Source organism: Phodopus roborovskii, unplaced genomic scaffold (assembly GCF_943737965.1).
Source record: "Phodopus roborovskii unplaced genomic scaffold, PHOROB, whole genome shotgun sequence".
Classification (NCBI taxonomy): domain Eukaryota; kingdom Metazoa; phylum Chordata; class Mammalia; order Rodentia; family Cricetidae; genus Phodopus; species Phodopus roborovskii.
Window position 1 is genome coordinate 39,376,529 of NW_026126410.1, and position 23,352 is coordinate 39,399,880.

Here is a 23,352-nt window from a genome sequence, read left to right on the forward strand (position 1 = left end):
TTCATTAACTTTTGTAACAATCTCGTATAGTTCCTGGATTTATATCCTTACTTTGATAATCTGCATATTAAAGTCCTTTGTGTGAACATTTATCCTTTGAAAGCTAGAACTCTTGACTCTTGTTTTCACATTCCATCTATCTCTGTGTCTTTCATTCCCATTATTGGAGAATTGTGAAGCTGTGGATATGACACGATGGGGCATTGTCTCATTATTTCTCCAGTTTTACTACTGTTTTGTTTTGTTTGTGTCTGTTGGGATGGATATGTCTGGGATGTGTATTCAAGTTTGATTTCTGCCTTTTCCCCTCACTCTTTTGTTGTGTGAAATATTTTTAACTCTTTTGTCTTTTTTTGAGGCCTGCCACCCAGCTCCCAAATAAATCACACATGGAGTCTTATTATTACTTATTATTACTTAGCTTGGCTTGTTTCTAGCCAGCTTTTCTTAACTTAAACTAACACATCTACCTTCCCTCTCTGGGCTTTTATTTTTCTTACTTCTATATATCTTACCTTCCTTCTTACTCTCTGGCTGTCTGGACTGCCGGGTGGCTGGTCCCTGACATACTCCTCTCCTTCTTCTCTTGCTGCTCCCCTCTTTCTCATTTCTCCATTTATACTCTCTGCCTGCCAGCCCCACCTATCTTTGCTCCTGCCTCACCATTGGCCATCTGTTCAGCTCTTTATTAGACCACCAGGTGTTTTAGACAGGCCAAGAATCACAGCTTCATGGAGGTAAACAAATGCACCATAAACAAAAGTCATACACCTTAAAATAATATCCTACCACACTTGTTTTTTGCTCATTTTGTGTTATCTGATTCTTCCTGGAGGGTTGCCTTCAGTTGAAGATTTATTGCTTGTGTATTGCTCTATTTACAGATTAGATGGCTGAAGTCCCCCCACATTGATATATCACCTCATATAGCTGTGCAGTATCCTGGGTCCCTGATAAGGTTCACATGCAGTAGATTTGTAGGTACTGGTCGAGAGGAAAGTTTAGTTTGTAGATGCCCTTTACTAATACTTAAGTACTTAAATAAGGAAGAAATGGGGAAGGGAGAGTAAAAGGTAATACATGAAAAGTAATGACAGTAAGTGTTGGAGATATGAGATATTAAATGGAGTGTTATAGATCTAAAAATGTATAAAATGAGAATTTGTTAGGTATAGATGAAGAAGGGACTGTTGAGAAATTCTTTTATGATGAAATAAAAGTTAAAACATAGTATCTTAATAACTAAAACACAACTAGTAAGTAATTAAAACAAAGAAAAAAACTAAACAGCACAAAAAGTTAATAACATGAAATAGAAGATGTTATACCCTAATTATTTCTTCTTCATTAAGCTGGTATAGTTTCTATCTACCCTGAGACAATCATTTGCATTAATCTCTACATGTGGTTAGAAGGAAGGAGTTTAGTCAGTGCTTGAAACCCTTTCAAGCAAAGGTTTCTTCGTGTGTAGACTAAGTCTACCAAAATTTCCAGGCCAGAGGACCCCCCCCCCTCCCTCTGCCTGTAGTGAATTGGGAATGAAATATTCCATAGACACCATCTCTGAAGGGAATGAAAAGTCCCCCCCTCCACCCCCGAGTGCTGTTGTGTGCTAGCAGAGCACTCCACTAGGTCTCTTCCAGAGGTCACATGTAATTCACCTGGCAATATGAGGTGTATTTGTTTTCCAGGGTAGGTGCTCATTATCTTTGACTTCTTGTCCCATACCCATGTTTCCCTGGCTACACTTTTGCTACACATGCTCAGGCTCACTCTGCTTTAGTCAGTTTTTCATGTTTGGTCTTCAGCAGCCTGAACCTTCACACAAATCAAAGCTACTGTTGACATTTAGAGGGACTTTATCTGTGTCCTTGTCTTAGTCAGTGTCCTACTGATATGAAGAGATGCCATGACCACGGCAACTTTTTTGAAGGAAAGCATTTACTGGGGGTGGTTTACAGTTCAGAGGTTTAGTCCATTGTCATCATGTTGGGAAGCATGCATGCAGGCAGACAAGGTGCTAAAGAAGGAGCTTGAGAGGCTACATTTTGATCCATATGCAGCAGGAAGAAATAGACACTGGGTCTGGCTTGAGCATTTGAAACCTCAAAGCCCACCCCTAGTGACACACTTCCTCTAACAAGGCCAAATCACCTAATCCCTATCAAGTAGCTCCACTCCCTGATAACCAATCATCCAAATATATGATCCTGTGGGGGCCATTCCTATTCAAACTACGCATTCCTCAAACCCAACCTGGATTTAGGGAGCAATGTACTACTCAAAGTCACTTACTTTAATTTCTTCTTAGTCTTGTGGAAAAGATGTATGGCCTCAGTATATTATAAATTTTTGTGCCTCTACCCATACAAAATTAAGAACACATGCATAAAACTCTAGTAAAATGATATAATACTAGTGTTCAGACACCCATTCCTGAATCCTGTAACTGAGCAACAGATGAGATCCAGGTCAGGAGTTGGTGGACTGGCCCATGAATCCAGTCATGTCCATGACTTCATCTATATAATGGACAGTAAAAGTGAGTTGTATGTTTTTAAAAGGTTTCTGAAAGAAGAATGAAAAGAAGTAACAGGGTCACTATATGGCCTCAAGAGCTAAAGTGTTCACTCTCTTCTTCTCCATGAAAAGTTTCTAACCCTTGGTTTGACACTGCAGTAAATGCAAGTGTAGTTCATAGGTGATGGTTGGCCTAATGGCTATAATTTGCCATTCCTGTGTGTTTCCACATAAATAATTTATGACAAATTCACTAGTCACTGAGAGGTAGTGACATCATCAAAAGTCTGTATTTTACTTAACTTTCCTGTTGAAAATGAATTATATGTAGTCATGTGCTGGTTGGCTACTAGAAGCTGTGACTACTGGCCTAAAAACTATGTTGTGTTGGGGAAAACCATGTTCTATTGTGTTAGGAGCTGCCTAGTGAACATTGTTCAGAGTCTGTAAATCATGCCAGTAGTAGTTTATCCCATGGTTTCTGGTCAAACAATCAGTATCTTCATGTGAACTCTTCAGTAATTTCTTGCTGTGACACAGAAAGCAGTCCTTAGGCAGGCATGTATGTCTGTCATCCAGACGATAGAACATGGGAGCAGGAGACAGCCTTAGGTTTGTCTTTTTAACCAAATTCAAGACTGATTCTGACATTCCCAGAGTCTTGGAGTCACTGGAGAAAGCAGGAGCTAAGTATTGAGGAATGTCTTCTGGTGTCCCAGCTATTAAAGGAAGGCCCTGGCACTCCCACTGCTGAACAGGCTTGTTGTGGGCCTATTGTAGGATGATCACGTAGTTTGACAACTTAAAGTATCCTGACACCCAGAAGTCCTAAGACCACTGGTCTAGAGCACACAGGGCTGAAAGGAGTGTGCTTTTTCACTGAGAATGTGGTCACAGTAAGTTCTGAATATGTGCCGTTCAGGGAGAGGCAAGGCAAGTATGAGAGGAGTCTGCACTGTCCTCCCAACCTCACTAGTTTGAACTTCAAGCAAAGTTCCTTGTTACAAAGGATCCCTGGAGTGAGCCATGAGGTGGTGGAAAGGCTGAGGAGATTACTGTGGTTCGAATTTGAAATGTCCCCCCAAATGCTAACTTGCTGAAAGCATTGTCTCAGGCTATAGACATTATTAAGCACTTACTGGGTGTTTAGGACATGACTTTACCAACAGATTAATCTCTTACTAATTTCATAGCTGAATGGGTCTTTTAGGAAGCAGGGTCTTTCTTGGTGGAGGAAATGGGTTTCTGAGGCATATGTTTTGGTCCAGACGCTCTCTTCTCAGGCCTGTTGTCCCCTGGGTGCCACACGGTATGCAGCTTTCCTCTCCATATCCTGCCACCATGATATAATACCTCACCACAAGCCTGAAGACAAAACCAGAGAACACTGGACTAACATCTATGAAACCATGAGCCAGAATTAATCTTCCTTGAACTGTTTCATAAGCTAATCAGGGCAAGAACAAGCTAACTAAGCTAACTAAGGCATAAAAGGTGGGCACAGAGTTTATAGATGGGCAGTAAGAAGAAAGACACTCTAGATCAGTGGCTCTCACTTTCCTAATACTGTGTCCCTTTAATACGGTTCCTCATGTTGTGGTGACCCCATCCATAAAATTATTTTTGTTACCACATATTAACTATAACTTTGCTGCCATTAAGAATCATAATGCAAATATCTCATGTGCAGGATAACTGATATGCAATCGCTGTAAAAAAGCCAAAGAAACCATTTGGTGGTAGGGGAAAGACACAGCTACACCAGAGAGGGGGAAATAATTTCCATTTTGAGAGTAAAAGCTCCTCCCCCAAGCCCCCCACCCCAGGTTGTAGATTAGTGTTGAACAGGAATGTCAGACAGTCCTCAGGCTGCAAAACAAAGTTCTCTCCACTGTGCTATCAGTCATCTGAACCATCATAGGAGAAAGCACATTTCAAAGAGAACATACTGCTTTGCTTTTTCTCTGGAATCTGAGCTTTCTCGGAATAAGCCAGGTGAAGGGAATAGGGGCAAATACAAACTGTAGAAAAGAAGCCTGCATTCAAATCCAGAAGCACACATCTGATATTTATACATAAGCATTTTACACAGAGGTAGATCATCAGTGCACTAGGAGTGTCCCCAACTTCCTGAATTCCATTCCAAATAAATAGGTGAACATACTGAATAATAGCCAACTTGCACTGTGTACCTACAACAAACATCTCAGGCACCCAGTGATGGGCATGCACTTAGGATGGCATGTCTCAGCCCTCCAGACAGGAATACTGCAAAATAAGGTCCCATTATGAGGAATTCCCATATAAAAATCTGTGGTGATCAGCACTCGTGTCCAAAGAGCTAAGGGAGTGTTGAGGAAGAGACTAATTCCAATACTATGCCCCTAAATCCATCCCTTGGTTTTCTGTGTGGTTTGATCTCTCACATGCCAACTTTTTTTGTAGCAGACATATCTATTACAGGACATAATATTGGCATTCACAAGTGGTCTAAGTGCCCTATGGACCCTGGGAGAACACTGTATGTGCAATTTAATTTAAATTAATGCAGTGAGTAATGGAAGACCAGGGGGAAATGTCCAGTAGCACTGGAGATTAGGAAAAACGAGGCAGTTGACTGCTTGCAAAGGAATAAAAACTTGGTCTTTCAATCAGAAGATATAGAAACAAATTATGTCATTTTTACATAGCTAAGAGAACTATAGAACCCACTAAAATCTAAATCTGTTGACTAATGTGCTGACAGTTTGGCCAAGGTTATGTAGACATTATATATGTATTTGAGGTTTTCACAAAGAATCCTCAGGAATTTTTTCAATGCTGTTTTTTTTTTTTGTTTTGTTTTCATATAATTTTGTTGCACAATTTCTAGAGAGATTTAGAAATAGCCTCCCCCATGATGGGCAGAAAATTATTTCAGTATAGTGGGCATAATGACTTTCTCTATTAGGCATTGGCTCATTGTCAAATCCTTACCTATGTCTATGATTAAAAGTAGACACTTGTAGTTCATAACTAACAAAGCATTGATAGTAAATATGTAGGAACAGATATTCAAGCTGAGATAATGTGAAGCTTATGTCTTTATGGTGTCCTGGTGACATCTCTACATTTAAACCGTCAGCTGGCATGACTCCACTTTAGTGATGATCAAAAGTCTGTAACAGTAATAAATGCTGAGCATCACAGTGGGAGAGTAAACTTGTTTTAAGGGAAGAACAAGAGTCACATAATGGTTTGAACGTGAAATGTCTCCCATGGGGTTCGAACACTTGCTGCCCAGCTTGTGCTGCTCTGGGAGGTGGTGGAGCTTGGCTAGCAGAGGTGGGTCAAGGGATGGAGGTAAGAGGGTGGGACCTTGTGTGGCTTCCACTTCCTACATCCTGCTTCCTAGTATGGCCATCATGTCAAATGCTCTGCCACAAGCCTAGTCGACATGAACGCTGCTGTGCACACACACCCCACTCCCACCCCATCCTACTCACCCTGAATGCAGGTATGGGCTGTATCTTCTTCCCTTAAGTGGTGAGAATGGTAACTGAGACACCCTTCTTCACTTCACAGCAGAAACAAAGGCTGACACTTTCAGCAATAGTGTAAACCCAAATCCAAGTGCATCTCGAAGAGTATCTCCAGAAAAGAGATACTGCACATGCTCTGGTGTCCATTTAAAAGTGCATATTGAGCATCCTCACGGATGCAGATAATGCTTGTGTCTGTGTTTGTCTCTGAACATGTGTATGTGTGTGTATGATCTCTATATGAGTCTGTGTGGTGTGATTCCGTGCATATGTGTGAATCTGTGTCTGTTTGTATGAGTCACTCGTGTGTGTGTATGTGTATCTATATGGATCTGTGTGTGTGTGTGTGTGAATGCATGTGTGTGTGGTTCCATGTATATGTGTGAATCTGTATCTGTATAAATGAGTCACTATGTGTGTGTGTAAGTTTATGTATATGTGTGTCTTAGTTATTTCCCTTCTCTATTAAAGTGTTAGTAACCTTTGTAAAATTCTTCCTTCCTTCCATTCTTTCTTTTTTCCTTTCTTTCTTTTGAAACAGGGTCTTACTATATAGCCCTAGATTACCTATAACAACCAGTAGACCAGAATAACCCTTAATTCACAGAGCTCCACCCACATCTGCCTCTTGAATACTAGTATGAAAGACATGTGCCAACAAGCCTGACTAGTCTTTCTTACATCTCAATACCTTTCACATTTCAAAATAGGAGCAAATTAAAGTTTTTTTGAGGAGGCTGAACTTGAATCAAATAAAAACTAGCATGAAGAAAACTGTTGGAATTGCCATTGCTAGCTTCTAACGTTGGTTAAGTTTCCCATCCCTGCTGCTTCCTGATGGCTGGTCCATCCTGTACCTGTGTTAAATAACAGTGAATGAAGCTGATCATAGGGCCCTGTGAAAGGAGGCAGTTTGCTGCCATCATGAGCTTAAATAGAAAAGGGGCTGAGATTATTAGGGAGGATACAGATGCGAGGGTATGCATGAACCATGTCATCTCTAAGGAATCTGGTTCCCATAATTATTTGTGAAAACTCCCCCATCAAACAAAAGTCTCACACACACATTGCTACCGAACCTTCTTCCTGCCATGAAAGACTAACTGAATTTTTTGACAAGCTTCCTGAATCTCTTCAAAGCTCTACCTAGTGGAAGTCATTTTCTTTTCCTTTTTTAGTTTAAATTTGAAACAAAGTTGGTGTTCATGTTAATCCCAGTTCCCTCACCCTCACATCCTCCCCTGTCACTCTCACCAAACCCCAGCCCATCCCCTCTCTGCTCCCCAGGGAGGGTGAGGCCTTCCATGGGGAGACTTCAAAGTCTGTCACATCTTTTGGGGCAGGGCATAGGCCCTCCCCCATGTGTCTAGACTGAGAGAGTATCCCTTAATGTGGAATGAGCTCCCAAAGTCCATTTGTATACTAGGGATAAATACTGATCCACTACCAGAGGCCCCATAGACTGCCCAGTCCTCCTAACTAACATCCACGTTCAAGGGGTCTGGGTCGATCCTATGCTGGTTCAGACTGGAGTCCATGAGCTCCCCCTTGTTCAGGTCAGCAGTTTCTATGGGTTTCTTCAGCCTGGTCTTGAGCCCTTTGCTCATCACTCCTTCCTCTCTGTAACTGGATTCCAGGAGTTTGGCTAGTGTTTAGCTGTAGAAGTCATTTTTAGGTGGCATGATCTAGAATATTATTTTATAATTGCCCTTCTAGATTAGAATGACACCACCACCACGCCTCTCACCTCTCACAAATTTTTCCCAACAGAAGGTTAACTCCTCCTACTACTGTTGCATCCCCACCAGATACCTTTTCAGAAACAAAGGTTGGAATTTACAAGATTTCACATTAAAATGTTTTTAATATTTACCTAGTCACCTTATCTAAGCAACTAAATTCTTCTATTTATATTTTAAGATCAGTAAAAATCCTACTTAAATTGAATAACCTTTCATAGTGTTATATTAAAGTACTGATGAATCCTATTTTAACCCACCCTATAAAATATTTAGATATCAAAGTAAACAGTTAGGATCAGTAGCCTTTTAATGGCATTACACCTATTTTCTTTTCATTAAAATAAAATCCCAAATGAAACCAATCACTCAGATTCCCAGCAGCCCTGTAGCACTCCAGTTTCCTTCAGTTTACCTATGCTTCGTTGTGTCCCCTTCACTGACTTTCAGACCCTCTCTGGTGTGGGTGCTGGGGTGGGGTCAGCTCCTTCATCTCCCAAACAGTTCACTGCCAGCAAAGAGACAGAGTGAAACGAGAAAGCACCCATGTCAGCCAAGATGATAAAATGAAGTCACCCTTGATGCCTTCATTCCAGACTCCGCCCAGATGCACAGATTGGTGTAGTTAGCCTCTTTGTCTCCCAACAATTAGCAAAGAACACTGCTCCTGCAATAAATCCATCCATGGAGTTAGAGTCCAAATGCCATGCTGTACATTATCCACAAGGTGTATGTTATCCACCTCCATCCAAGCTTTTTGAGTCAGACTCCAGAGTAGAGTGCAGCGCTCCCTTCTAGTTGCCTTCAAAGTCATCATCAGGGTTCCCAGATTTGAGGATCACTGCACTATCTCACTCTCTTTCCTTTATTTCCCTTGTGCTCCAATTTTCTTCCAATCATGTTATGCCTTCTATGGATTCACCTCTTCCAGCATTCTTCATGTGCTGTCAATAGTCCTGGCAAAAAAAAAAAAAAAAAAACCAAATCTCTATTGGAGCTGAATCATAAATAGAGATTGAAGAACATTTTAGGTGACAGAATAAATAAACAGCACTCCCAAAGATTCTCTCTAATAATCTACCAGGACACCACATGTCTTCTGTAGAGTTAGAAGCACGTCTGTCTGCTTCTTAACCATGTGAGCCATTACAACAAGCTCCTTCTGTTGCCTTTAGCTCAGGGTGTGCAACATGGGAAAGAGTGCTGTGCACTTCCTGTGGGCTACATCAGAGACATGCCAATGACACAGAGAGGTTATATCCCTAGAATGAATTCCTACAAATATACTTCTGGCAGGGCAGTGGAAGGCATATGCTTAAAGCATATACATATATGATATTTAGTAAATTGAAAGCTCTATTTGTGAAAATACTTGAGATTTCTTGAAGAATGTTCAGAAAGCTTCTTAATCCCTCTTCAATTGTAAATGAAGTGAACCTCTAAAATTTCTACAAGTCTCTAATTCTCAAGAGTGGTACTCTGATACATCATGCTTAGAATTCTGCATTCTGTCTTTAACAAGTTGCAATAGATGCTTATGAGTTGGATCCAAGATGTGTTTGTTTGTTGAAGCCATGTCAACTTGCTAAAGTTACACTCTCATTGTAATTTAAAAAGCGGCTCCGGAGAGAAATGAGACAGAGCTTGGGTATTTTTTGTTTGTTTTTTGTTTTGTTTTGTTTTGTTTTGATTTTTAAATTAGGGGAAAGTGACTGGGAAAGGGGGGAGGGGAGAAGGGAGATTGGCCTCTGGGAACAGGAGCAGCAGAAGAGAAGGAAGAGAGAGAGAGACAGAGACAGAGAAGCAGAGAAAGAAAGATATGGGAGGTGGACAAGGTGCTTTTAAATGGGAACATAATGAATGAGCACAGGTGGTGCTCTTAGTGGCTGCAGTTGAAGCTGAATTCTGTCAGAACCCCAAGGACAGGCCAGCACAGATGCCTGAATACTAACACTCATTAAACATTGTAAAATCAAACAAACAAACAAACAACAACAAAAAAAAAAAAACAGAAACCAAAAAAAAAAAAAAGCTTCCTTCTGAAAGGGTGGTCTCCTGGCAGCCACCTGAGGGTCATTGACATGTTCCTTTGCTTTTCAGGAATGTAAGTTCAGCTGGAGAGGAGGCCCGCCGAAGGATGCGGGAGTGTGATGGGCTCACAGATGCCTTGCTGTATGTGATTCAGTCTGCGCTGGGAAGCAGTGAGATCGATAGCAAGGTGGGTGGTGTTTGCACAGATCCAGATTGTTAATGATTGCAGGTACTCCAGGGATTAGACAATGGCTAGCCACCATGGGAAGCTGTCACACTGTTTCATACTTATGTTCTGAGCTCTGTCATGATAGAACTCCAGAGTTGATCCAACATCTAAAGTGATGCTCACTGAGGCTCAGAACCAGCATTTGAAAATTGCTGGTTTTGAAAATTCAGTAATTTGAAGTAAAATTTAGATTATTGTAAATAAGTCATATCATGGGTGTCCTAGATGAGTAAACTTTCACAAATCTGAGCCTCTAGCTTGCACTTTTAAAAAAATCAACTTTTAAAGACAAAGATACTAAATTTCTCTGAATTTTGGGTAATTATAAATTCTTGTAAATTAAATTTTAATAACTATTTAATTACACTAAGGACTGTTTTTAAATGCCTGCAAAACCTTTTTTAAATTTCCAAAAAGTTCACTCAAAGTTTCCAACATGTTATGTCTCAATATCACTGCGCTGTGTTAGTTCACAAATTCAAAGAGGATTAGTATTAGGTGGGCGTCTCCAGTATCTGAGATATTTTGTTCTGTCTTTATTAAATTAGTTATTCCCAACAATTAGAAACTTATAATCTTGTAATATCCTGATATATAGCTATATGTCACTTATAATTTAAAAATAACTCCTGTGACAAATGTCACTCTTTAATAAGGACTTCTCTAGAGCTGCTGTTACAGACATTTGGAGCAGAGCAAGGCTTTGTTATGAGAGCCTGTTTAGTGGGCTTGTTGAACACCCTCTCTGACCTCTGTGTACACACTAGATGCCAATAGCTTTCCCCACACCCATCTACCTCCATGGTACCGTTGACACATGTATTTACACATCTCAATTCAAAGATACATGACAGAGTTTATAATGGAGTCAAATTTTAGGACCATGGATTTAGGTTACTCCCAGTTCCAACTTTTTAACATAAAATCAATTTCATGGAGTTCTTTTAAAATGCATTGGTGGGAATATCAGAGGAGGTGGGTTGCAAGAAAATGGAAAGAACTTTGTTTTAGGCCTTGTATACTGTTTGACAACACTCTAGCCCTTTCATTGGTAGAAAGCTAGAGTTCTCTGAATACATTCCAAAAGGTCTGGCTCATAATAGGACATTAGGTCTGATGGTTGTAGGGGCCAAGAAGGTAAAGAGTGATTATTTAGTAAGTTAAAGATTAGCCATAATAAGTTATGGTTAGACTCTGGGTCTGTAACTTTGAAAACACTCCACAGTCATGGAAGTTTTAATCAGTGAGTCCCTGCAGCCATATTCTCTTCAGGAATTCAAATCCATAGTACCAAACAACAGTGTCTCCAGACATAGAACATGTTCCATGAGGAGCTCAGCTGGCATTGCTGGGAGCCCATGGCACTGCTTTGACCCCATGGTTCCCACACTAATTCTTCATCAGAGTTGCCTTGGGACAACTGGTGAAGACCCATTCTAGGACCCCATTACCATCCTCCACATCCAAATACCCAACTCTGGCTTCAAGTATTTATCCATGTAAGAATGAATCATGGTCTATGATACTATGGGTTAAAGTCCCTACTGAGTAGATGGAGCTTTGAAATGGACTACTTAGGAAGTGTGCATAAGGTAAAGTAGTTGTGAAATCAGATGGAAAGCAAATATGTGGGTTTGATTTGCATGGTGTTTGCTTATGCTGCTTCAGGGAGGCTGCTTCAAGCCCCAGCACCAAATAAATGGCATGAGATGGCACACGCCTGAATTCCAGCACTAGGTAAGTGAAGGCTGGAAGATCAAAAGTCCGTGGCCATCCTCAGCTACATTGAGTTCAGTGTGAGCCTGGGTTCCATGAAACCTTGTCTCAAAATAAGACAGAAAAAAACTATAATTTAGGGCTGGAGAGGCAGCTCAGCAGTTAAGAGCACTTGCAGAGGACCTGAGTTCAGTTTCCAGATCCCACATTGCAGCTCATAACTCTCTATAACTCCAGTTCCTTTCCAGAGGATCCAGTGCCCTCATCTGGCTTTTGCCAGCATCAAGCATACACATGGTACATATATGCAATAAAGCAATCATGCATAAAATAAAAATAAATCTTAAATAATAGTTCAGTGTGCTTAGCCATCCATTAGCTCAAGCATGGGATATTAGATAATCAAGACTTAAGCATCCCATTTTGTAAAGACCCTTAATAACCATTGTATACCTATTAATATTGTTGACAAGAAAATTAAATCCCTAAAATTATGACCAGCCAAGAAATCTTGAGTATTTACAGGAGGGAGCCTGTTAGCGTGATAGACCTGTGAGTGATGAAAGCTCGTGTGCATAGTTCACTGCCTTGGCATCGCTGGGCATTTTAGTATTCCGAGTTGTAAAAGGCTGAGAGGTGGAGAAGCTAAGCCTGTGAGTCTGGCAAATACAAAACAGCTTTCCTACTATCTGGACCTTGCTGGTGAATAAAATAAAAGCCATTGTCTCCACCAAGCTCCCTTGCTCACACCTCTGGAGATTTAGGCAGTTTTCAGCCATGGGACGTGGGCACCATCGTACTCTGTGGCATTAGCACTTTTGTTTTGGACCATTACAGTGAGCAGACACCTAACTCCTGGGAAACCTGGGAGATGATCTCTTTTGATAGCCATGTTTTTTTCTTTTTTCTAACAGATGAAATAGAAACAGAGGGCTTCTCCAGGCTGGAATGAGAATATTTGGAGTATTCCTGTTGCGTATAGAGTGTGCTGAGCTGGGCATCCAAACAGGGCCCATATTCAATGCCCTCTCCATCCACTCTCTAGAGCACTATACCTGAGTGCCTTCAACTTGCGACAGGAAGGGCCACCATATAACCACATGCCATGACTGTTAAAGGGCTCCATCCAGTGTGATGAAGCTTTGCGGGCTGGATAATACAATTGACTTCTAACATATTATTATTGCACCATAATTTTCCACTCAGCCCTCAGCTTGGCCACTTCTGAGCTTTCACAATGACAAGTTAGACGGGGAAACATGAGTGCACATTCTCTTTAAGGCCAAAGAAGTTAATGAATAAGAGCCTGGATTCCATGCAAGCTCGTGGCTCTGCTCCTATAATTGGGACAGTTTATTGAATGGGTAACATATGGTAGAGCCCTCCACAGATGACTCCCAAATTAGCCTGTCCTAATGGGAAATAAGGAGTCACAATGGCCCTGGTGACCAACAAGAGCACTAGAAAGCGCTGTTGACAGTAACAGATGGCACAAACACAGCCACCAGACTCCACTCGCCTTCTGCCAGTGCCACTGATCTTTTTTTCTCCACACTCCCTTTTGTGTATGCTTTTGAGCTGGGAACCTGCTAACCTCAGCCAGAATGCCCAGCTCCAGGAAGCTTTATAAGAAGCAGGTTTGTCTCCTCTCTGGGCTCTTTCCTTCCCACCCTCCCAGCTCCCTCTTTCTCTCTCTCCAGTCTCTCCCCACACCACCTCCCTTAATGCAGAACGATTATAAAGCACCCCTTGAAACAACTCCAGATTTAGTCTCCATAGTCCTGTCAGCGGAACTGCGAAGCCCCAGGGGAGACAAGATAAGGAGGAAGCTAGTTCTCCCGAGTGCCTGATGGAAGAGACATCAGTTTGAGATGATTTGAAAATTGTGCTGGCTTGTGCCATAACATTTCCCTTTCAAGGAGAGACGTGTCTGCCTTTCATGTGTTCTCCTGTGCTTACCTGCTTTCATGCCGGCTTCCTTTCCTGATGTCCAAAGGATGCTCGAAACAGAAAATCAAGTTGGCTCAAAGCCTGTGGGATTAGCAGCCATGAAACCTGAAAAAAAAATAGCTGAGGATAGTATGGGTCCCAGAGTGTATCCTGAAAACTGCTTTTCTTGACTGACAGTCACACCACCCCTAATCAGATAAAGAGCACAGACTACCCTTTACCAGCATCCTGCCAATGAGGGCAACAGGCCAGGATTTGAGTCCGGCGTCCTCTGCCTGTTCTGGCACTGACCCCAGACTGGAAAGGGATGGTTTTTAGCAATGAGCTACCAGTTGTTGGCTTCATGCATCCTCTTCCTTTTGCAGTATGAAGTAAATACATCCCCTACATTTAGTAACCACATAATGGATCTCTGAATCATAGTCACCAAGGTGCAAGGGTTTGTTTTCAAAATAAAATTGGGGGAGGGTGTTTCTTCCCCTTACTGTTTTCCCTCTCTTAAGATGAGAATTTTATTTCTCTATCCCACCCCACCCCGGCCACGTTTCTTAAGTCCAGAACAAAATTTAAAAGGCCATGATATGGTTCAGCCAGTAAACATGCTTGGTGCACAAGGCTGCTGGCAACATGACTGATCCACAGGACCCACAGCAGAAGGAAAATTCTCCTTAAAGTTGTCTTCTGAGCTCCATGTGTGGCCTGCTGTGGCCTGCACAGACACACACAGACACCAATGCATAGGCAAAAATACACAGACATACAAACACATTCACAGGAAATAAAATGTATTATTTTTTAAGTCAACTTTAAGGGGATCACTTTCTGCAGAGGATCAAAGTCAAGTACAAAGGAAAAAAATGTGTGTCACCCAGTCTCCTTCTAAACTCTTATATTGCCCTATAGCAGCCAGGGGTGCATTTTTGCCCTCTACATGCGGTGGCCAAAAACATGGGCATGCTGGCTTTGCAAAAGCATTATTATGAGGCAAGGCTCAGGTTGGCTCTGTCCTGTATAATGTGGCTTACTGGGCCTTGCTCTAAATTTCTGAAAGCTACTAGAACTTTTTAACCTCACCTGCACACTTACTGGTGGCAACAACAAATGGCACCAGGGCTCTAAATTCATACCAACCTCCCCACAGCCCTGTGATGCAGGCATTTTTATCATTACCGGTTTTACCACCGGGGAAACAGAGGCACAGGATGGTTAGTCACTGTGCACAGAGCCACACAGCCATCGGGCAGAGCTAGGATTCACACCAATGCCAAGACAACCTGCTGTGTTCCTATACTCAGGGTCCCCCACATGTCTCTAGCATTATGCACACTGTGCATCTCTTGGTAAATGGTGTGTGACAGCATGCCCAGCAAGAGCCGAACTAAATCCACTCCCTGTGATTGTAGTGACTTGGGTTCCTAAACTCCATGAGGCAGGACTTGCCTGTAAATGGTGATACTTTGGTTGTAAATGTGTCCAATTCTCACAAGTGCATTTTGATTACCCCTGACTGGTGTTTGTTAAAGTACCTAATGTTGATGATTACTGTCTCTCAAGTGAGAAATGGTCTTAAGACCCTCCAAGCTTATCCAGATTCTTCCTGTTGCAGCTGTTAGTGGAACCCTTGAAAGCAGGAGCTAACTGCAGTGAGGATCAATATATCCATGGAGATTGACTACCTTCCCAGGGTGGAGGTGTTTGCTGATTGGCTTACACTCTCTCCTCCCTGCCTTTCCATGGTGGAGTCACCTGCTGGTTGGCTTATGCTCACAACTCTGTTTCCCTTTTTCTTTTGTGGATGCTACAGACCGTTGAAAACTGTGTGTGCATCTTGAGGAACCTCTCATACCGGCTAGCAGCAGAAACGTCTCAGGGACAGCACATGGGCACAGATGAGCTGGACGGGCTGCTCTGTGGGGAGGCCAATGGCAAGGACGCAGAGAGTTCCGGGTGCTGGGGCAAGAAGAAGAAGAAAAAGAAATCCCAGGATCAGGTGATGCTACATACTCACAGCTGCATGCAATTACCCCCTTCCTTGCTAAAATACTAAAAGCTGCATCAATATATAGAGAGATGCAGGGCTCTGCATTTACAGTGTATGGTGAAACCACTAGCATGTCTGCATGGTTTTCTGTCTTCCAGTTCAGGCTGGATAGAAACTTCCAAAGTAAAGAAAATTCCATCAGCATACTCCAATGACCCAGTTCCTAGAGTGTAGGTAGAAGGTACTGATGCTTGTATGTTGAATGACAAATGCATTGAGTCCTCTTTGGTGATAGTGATAGGTGGCTGCCATGAAGGTGATGGAATGCCCAGGACAGGAAAAAGTGGGTAATCATGGAAGCTGACAGAGGAGACATGATATACAGTGTATGTTTGACAGCAGGTTTCAGAAGGGTTGTGGAAGTGTGGATGAGAATTCCTGGGCTATACAACTGGGTGACGTCAGAATTCTGGTCTCGGGGAAATGGTATTGGTAAGTTTGGAACACTGCAGCTGGAGAAGGAAGCTTCCTCAACATAGGGTGCTCTGCACTGTAGACACATGTAGGAAGGCTCCCCTGATGTATTGCGAAGGTCATCAGGTATCTCTCCTCAGACTGGTGGACAGAAGGGACTTTGGTCTGTTCCTGGGGTCCCTGGGGTATAAAAACCCTCACACACAGTGCCTCTAGGACAAGGCATGGTGGAGCTGCCCGTCTACAAGCAGCTGAGAATCCTGCACTGGAGTAGGCTGTTTCCAGACACTGCAACTGTCTGATAAACACCAAGTCTCCAGCATTCCCCTCAATCCTGCACAGCGTGTCCACCTTCCCTCAGACAGGAAAGTCTCACAGTCAGCAATCACATATCCAGTGTCCTCTGGACACTGAGGTCACATGGCCAGCTTTTTCTGGAAACTGTAGTAATGCATCCAATTGATGGGAATTTTGCCAACCCATGACCTGATTGACCTGAAGAAGTGTCTGCTAAGGAGACACGGGGCCCACAGCCATCTCTGTAGCCACATTTTGAATCCAAGACAGCAGCGGTGAGTATCAGCTATGTGCAGCCCCTGAGATTTTCCCAAGTGCTTCTCACACCAGGACCTGCGTGTCCTGCTTATCCGTGCCTCTAAAAGGGCCATGCTGTGTGCCCTGCACAGATCCTTCCCACTCTGAGAGCTGATCCCAGTTCTGCCTTTTCCTCTGTCACAAGTCAGAGCTCTGAATCTCTAATCTTCTTCCTGAATAGACTGAAGGACTGAACTGTGAATATTAACACAGCCACTTAATACCCTCTCACTACAGGGCTGCAAAGGGCATCTCATCCGTGTTCACTGGATGTTTTTTAGCTGGCTTTATAGTAGCTGCTTTGTCGTCCTTCAGTATTGTGCTAGGACATTGGGAGCAGAATATACTGTTCTTCACATTCTCCCCTTGAGCCAACTAAAACAGGGACTTAAGAGAATACAATGGGTTCTCCTTGTCTGTAGCCATGCTCTGTGACCACAGGCCTCACACAGCTTTCCTCTGGACATAACAGCCATGCAATAAGGATATAGAAAAGAAAGTATCTCCCACCACCATAGGAATGTTCTGGAAAAGTGCTAAAGGCTAGACCTCAGAGGCAGACCAGGCAGCTCTACAAGGTACATTTAGGAGACAACTCTAAATGATCAGTCTTAATAGAAGGAGCTTTTGACTGACATAGAACCTATTCCCAAGACTGGCTTCACCCCTTGCCTGAGCCTCTGGTTTGACACCAGTATCTCGCTTCATAAAATCCCAACCTGACAGAGGATCATCTCTCTTGAATGTCCCTTATGAACTCTTGGATGACAGAGGGGATAAGTGTCAACTGTGTTCAGAGAAATGAGTACCCATAAGAGAAGGAACATTGTGGGCCTCACCCAATCACAGCCCTTCTCTCAAGGTGTAAGCCATCCTGTGAAGCCCTGAGGAGGAATCTGCAGACTTCACTCTATACTTGTAGCCACATACTATGACATTTTCAACTTTTTAACACTGAGAATGGTAAAACCATTCATAGATTTTTGTGATGTTTACCAAAAAAACAACATAAAATTGCTTATGCTTCATTGCTCCCAATCTTTCTAAGAATTTTCTTGAATAATGTTGTGGCAAAACCTCTAAAAGTTAAGATGTAGTGGAATGATGTTGTCTACAAAGACTTTTCAGATTCAAATATCAACCAAAGCTTAGGTTTGATTTGAGATTTTTTTGTTGTTGTTGTTGTTGCTTGGTTGGTTGGTTGGTTGGATATGGGGGTTTTTGTTTGGTTTGGTCTTTGGTTTTAGATTTTTCACCATGAGCTACATATATATATATAAAAATATTTGGAAGTTCCAAAAATTTAATGTCAAACTTAATTGGCAATGTAAACTGAGAACTATGATTGTTTGGAAAGACCATTCAATATATTTTTAAAATAATCATGTAGTTATAGACTTGTGGGGAAAAACAGGGATGAAGTTTCAAAGACTGAAAATAGTGATGACAGACTAGAAGGTAAATGAGGTAGGTGGGCAAGGCTGGGTGGCTTCATGCTCTCTGCAAGGGAGAGAACTATGGTCTATGGTGCCAACTCTGGGGCCAGTTTAGCTTCTCCAGGTTAAACTAAGCAGTGATTTTTTTTCCCCAGGCATGTCCTGTAGGGCTTTGCGCATGGGGATGAGACCACCATTCAGAAACAGGAGTGAAGGAGCATTCTGAAGTTAGGGGCAGGACCCATAGCTCAGTTCATCAGCTTTACCAGGATACAGCAGGCTGAGCAATACAGATGTCCCAAGGCCTCTGAGGGACAAAGCATAGTTGTCTTCTCTGACTTCCAGGACAGCAGACTACCTTCTGCCTGGAAATTACCAAATTTGTCCAGAAAGCATCCAGGGAATTCTATGTATATAGCTTCAACGATGGTCAAAATATCATCTGACCCTGGGATCTCTACTGCCCCAAAGTTGTGAGTTGGTTCAGCCTTGCATTTTCTCTTAGCTGCTGTGTGTTCTGGACAGGCACTCAGCCCCAGCCACACTGCCACTCCTCAGACCTGGGTTTTTAAGGAGTAGTTAGTGGTTTGAAGATTATAATACATAATACAAGCTTTAAAAAGTAGTAGAAACCAGATGAACCTTCATGATATGTGTGTCGTATGAAAAAATAAAATGTATGAGTGTGTAAAATATTCTAGAAGAATATGAGGTCCAAGGTCGACTGGTTCTGATAACACTTAGTAACACCATTTAGAAATAATGTTCAAGCTGGGTGCCTGTGTTACATACCTGTAATCCCAACAACCATCGTGATCCTGAGGCAGGATACTCATAAGTACACATACAGCCTAGCCCAATCTCTAAACCTGTCTCTAAACAAAACCAAGGTGTTGGGATATTGTTCAGCTGTAGAAAGTTTCGCAGGAGGCATAAGGCCCTATATCTGATACCCAACACTACAATATAATTATAATTCCAAAAAGTCCTTAGTAGTGAATTCTATGTATTACTATAAAAATGTCTGACTTTCTGTTATATTTAAGATGCCTCAGAGAAAGACAGAAAGGCCTATATAAAACCAAAGTGTTTGTATCCACAGCACAGATCACCACTACAGAGGAGCCAGATACTGATCAAGAAACGGAGTCATTAAATCACAAATGGTTTCATGATGACGCTATTTTCTAAACATTGGCATCCATCCTTAAATTTGGCTTTAATGAGTCAGGCATGGTAGTGTACTCCTTTAATCACAGCACTTGGGAGCAAGTGGGCCTCTGTGTTTGAGGCCAGCCTGGTCTGTACATCAAGTTCCCAGGCAGCCAAGGCCACATAGTAATATATAATCTCAAAAAAATTAGCATTTGTATTTTGAACCTTAGAAGAACCAATACCATTCTGCAGGTCAGATTTAATTATGAGATTAAAATCTCAGAAATGTTTTCTTTTATTTCCTTGATAGGGGTAATTCAGGAAAATGTATACTCTGAAGGTATGTCACATTCTTGCTTTCATTTAATTAAGTGGTTGCTATGGAAGCATTGCTGAACTCTCGACCTGAGTACAGACCTATGTGGAAAGTATGTGCTTTGCCCTCTCCTATAAAAGCTCTTGACAGCTGACTCTGCTCAGAGTCTGTTGCTGAACTGTAAAGCTGGTAGTTCCTGGTGTCCCTTTCTGAATAAAACTTCCCAAATTGACAGCCCATCAGGCTTCTCTCTGTTCCGCAGTTCAGTTTTGTGATGACAGTCTAGCCTCTAAGGGCAATGGGGAAACCTGAAAACGTAGATGACAAAAATAAATTTAACTATTAAATGTCCCCTTTTGTACAAAGAAGCCCTTTGGGGTTTCTTTTGCAACTTGGCATGTGGCCAAGGACCTGGTAAGAGCGCTGATGGGTTCTGCTCCATCAGAGCTGAACGGTCAAACCACAAAGTCCTGTTGGCTGCAGGTGGAGCAGACCTAGGTCTCATTCAGCATGAGTCTGACACTAGGAAAAAAAAACACTGAGATAAATAAAGCAAGCAAAACAACAGGGCACTCTGGAGCTCAGATCCCCCGTCTCAGTCTCAGGAGTTACCAGCAAGTGCTCCTCTCAAAGAGATGATTATAAAGCCAGGTATGTGTTCAAACAAGTGATGGGAAGTTGGTCAGATTCCAAACATGATTCTGACCTGGTGTTTAAATAGATCTTCTCTTGTGACCATCTTTGTTGCATGATCTATTGCATCCTCCTCAATGTAAGAGTTAATATTTTGCTTTTTGTGAATCTCCTTAGGTTGTAGGTGGTAAATGCCTAGGTTAGTGTAACGTTTCCTCTGTGAATCTCTCCTTGGCATTCCTTTGCTACTTTGCTGGGAGAATGATTCCTCCTAATTGAATTAAACCTCAGCTCCACCCTTCCCCATGTAAAAGTGCCCACTGGTCCCTAATCTACTCCATCTCTTTATTTAGGTAGACTCCTCTCATAGTCTCTAGAGTTGAGTACATCAGTGGTTCCTTCAGAGGATGGATAGAAGGTCTATGTGGATCTTATTTCCATATGTGACTTTCATTACAACACCCGGCACCACTTAAACTATATGGCCTTAGAATTGCATGCATTTAGTTTACATGTGTGTCAAAGCATCCTTGTAAATGCCGTTTTAGATCATACTGGAATAAAGGAATACTTTGACCTCGAGGGGTTAGCATAGCATTCTTGAATTCTGCCATGTGCCCATCATCTGCCACACTTTCTTGAATACTTGATATTTTAGTACTAGGCCTCAGTCTTTTGGAAGCCCATCAAGTCTTGTGTATGATATTGGCCTGAAAATGAGACTCTGACACTAAATAGCATGCATATCTCAAGGCACAAATGTGAATGTTATTCCTTATTGAAAATGTTACAGTGGAATTTTGAATTCATTTGACAGTGTTTCCTATCAGACAAAACAAATGTTAATTATAAAAAGAAATCCAAATATTTTCCACTTCTGGATGCTGTATCAACAGATGCAACCAACAATAGACAAAATACTGAGAAAAAAAAGTCTGTTCCTAACATGTTCAGACTCTTACAGTTACTCCAAAAACAATATAATGTAGCCACTATGTACATGTAATTTATACAATGATATATACAGTAAGTGATCATGAGATGATTTTTATGTACAGGTTATATGCAAACACTTGTAAGGAGTACGGATTTTCCTCCCGCCGCTGGTCTGGTCCTGCTGCCGCACCAGCCCCAATTAACACATTGAGACTCTGTATTTGATATAACTCTTTTGGCCCCCTACTTGTTTCTTATTGGCTAGCTCTGTATTAATTACTAACCCATTTTTATGTATTTCCACGTGGTCCTACCGAGAGTGAAGGAATGGCGGTTCTGTTCTCTCCAGACTCTCCATCTTGACTCCTCCTTCCTATTTCCTCCTTGTCTCCTAGTCCCTCCTATCTTCCTTTCCTATTGGCCAACAGTGCTTTATTCATTAACCAGTATGAGAAACATATACAGAATGATATCTCCCATCAAACACTACACCATTTTTGTGTGGGAATTTCAGCATGGACTTTGGTATCTGCTGAAAATCCTAAAACTGATACCCTACCTACCCAAAACACTAAGGAATGACTGTATATATATATATACCCATCATGTGTAAATAGTATGTAGGCAAAATAGAAACACACTACAAGAAGAAATACACATGCGCACAACAACATCCTCACCTGTGGAAACACAGTTTACAGTTTATACACCCATCAATTTGGATCTTTTTCATTCTGTATACATCTATAGCTTTGTTTGACCCTTTAGAGTACAAAGACACTCTGTTGGTTGGGTGCAGACGCATATGTTCTTCTAGTACATCTTCCTGACTTCCCAACTGGTGCAGACCTCCACTCTATAGTTCTCAGGTACAGATGCTATGTATGTTTGAGAGCTCTAACCTTTAGGATACTGAGCTCCTCTTTATATCTAAGAGCTCTTTACATCCACAGTCCATAAGCAGAAACTGAGAAAGAAGACAAGCATTTCCTTCCCTCTATACACATCACTGATCTCCAGATGCCCTATGCCTCATAGCAGCCCCTCAGCTGCTGGGAGCTCTGCAAAGTATAGTGCTTTCCTAGAACAGTCTGGATCCTCTGTAAAGTTCCCATCGGCCTTGTCTTAGTGAGCAAAAAGGGATACAGTGATGTATGAAGTAGGTCCAGTGGGAGGTCTCACTGAGAGAAGTATCATTGTTCAAGTTGTGTAGCAATGCCTACACAATTTATTAGACCTTTTATTTATTTCATTTTTCATAAACTCTCTGCAAGGAATGCATCCCCTTCTTTCCTGCATTCAGGCAACCTCTCCTCTACCTGCCTTGGCCCATCTATCTGTGATGGGGAGAAGAAATATAGGGAAAACCTACTGTTTTACTACCAGCCAGTTTTCACCTACTACAGCATGGCCTGTCTCCTTCCTGGCAAATAGCCAGTTAGTCTGGGAAGCAGAATCACCACTGTAAATTCCATCCTGGACTCATGCCATAGTGTGCTGACCCAAGCCTTATAGGAAATTTGGGTTGCTTTCAAATTTTCACTGATGTAAACTGTAGTAAACATCCGTGCAGTCAAATCTCACCTACCTCTTTAATCACTTCTTACACTTTATTCTCTTCCATGAAACACCTAGACTAAATGAATTGTTAAGGTTTGTGATACACAAACCAATATTTATGTTTTTGCACATGTATGGCATGCATAAATATGATTGTGTTCAAATGTAAACATGCATGTTTGTGTATGCGTGTATATACACACACATGTGGAGGCTCATCAATTGCATGCCTCAATTTTTTAAGACAGGGTTTCACACTGTACCTATAGCTTAACCTTTTGGCAAAGTCAGTGGAGTCAGCCAACTCGAGACACCCTTTTTGCATTGCCTCCCCATGTGTGGGGATTGCCAGTGGATGCCACCATGCCTGGCTCTTTTCAGTGCATGCTCAGTTTCCAAACTTAAGTTCTTGTGTTTGAACATTCTGAGTCCCCAGTATTTGTCTTAGTTACTCTGTGAGTGATAATTTAAATAGATGAATATGGTTTTACATATATAATCCCTCTGTCTTTTGGGGCACTATTGGTGACTTTGAATTTTTGTGTCTTAATGTCACAGCTG

The 23,352-nt window shown here is 41.9% G+C and overlaps 1 protein-coding gene across 1 annotated transcript in view; it reads left to right on the plus strand.

Moving 5' to 3' along the window:
• Positions 1-23,352, plus strand: part of Ctnnd2 (catenin delta 2) — a 791,514-nt gene that overhangs the window by 661,687 nt on the left and 106,475 nt on the right. Inside the window, exons 13-14 of the mRNA XM_051182606.1 lie at positions 9,881-9,998; positions 15,511-15,696. Of these exons, the coding sequence (XP_051038563.1) occupies positions 9,881-9,998; positions 15,511-15,696 (304 nt within the window). The remainder of the gene's footprint in view (positions 1-9,880; positions 9,999-15,510; positions 15,697-23,352) is intronic.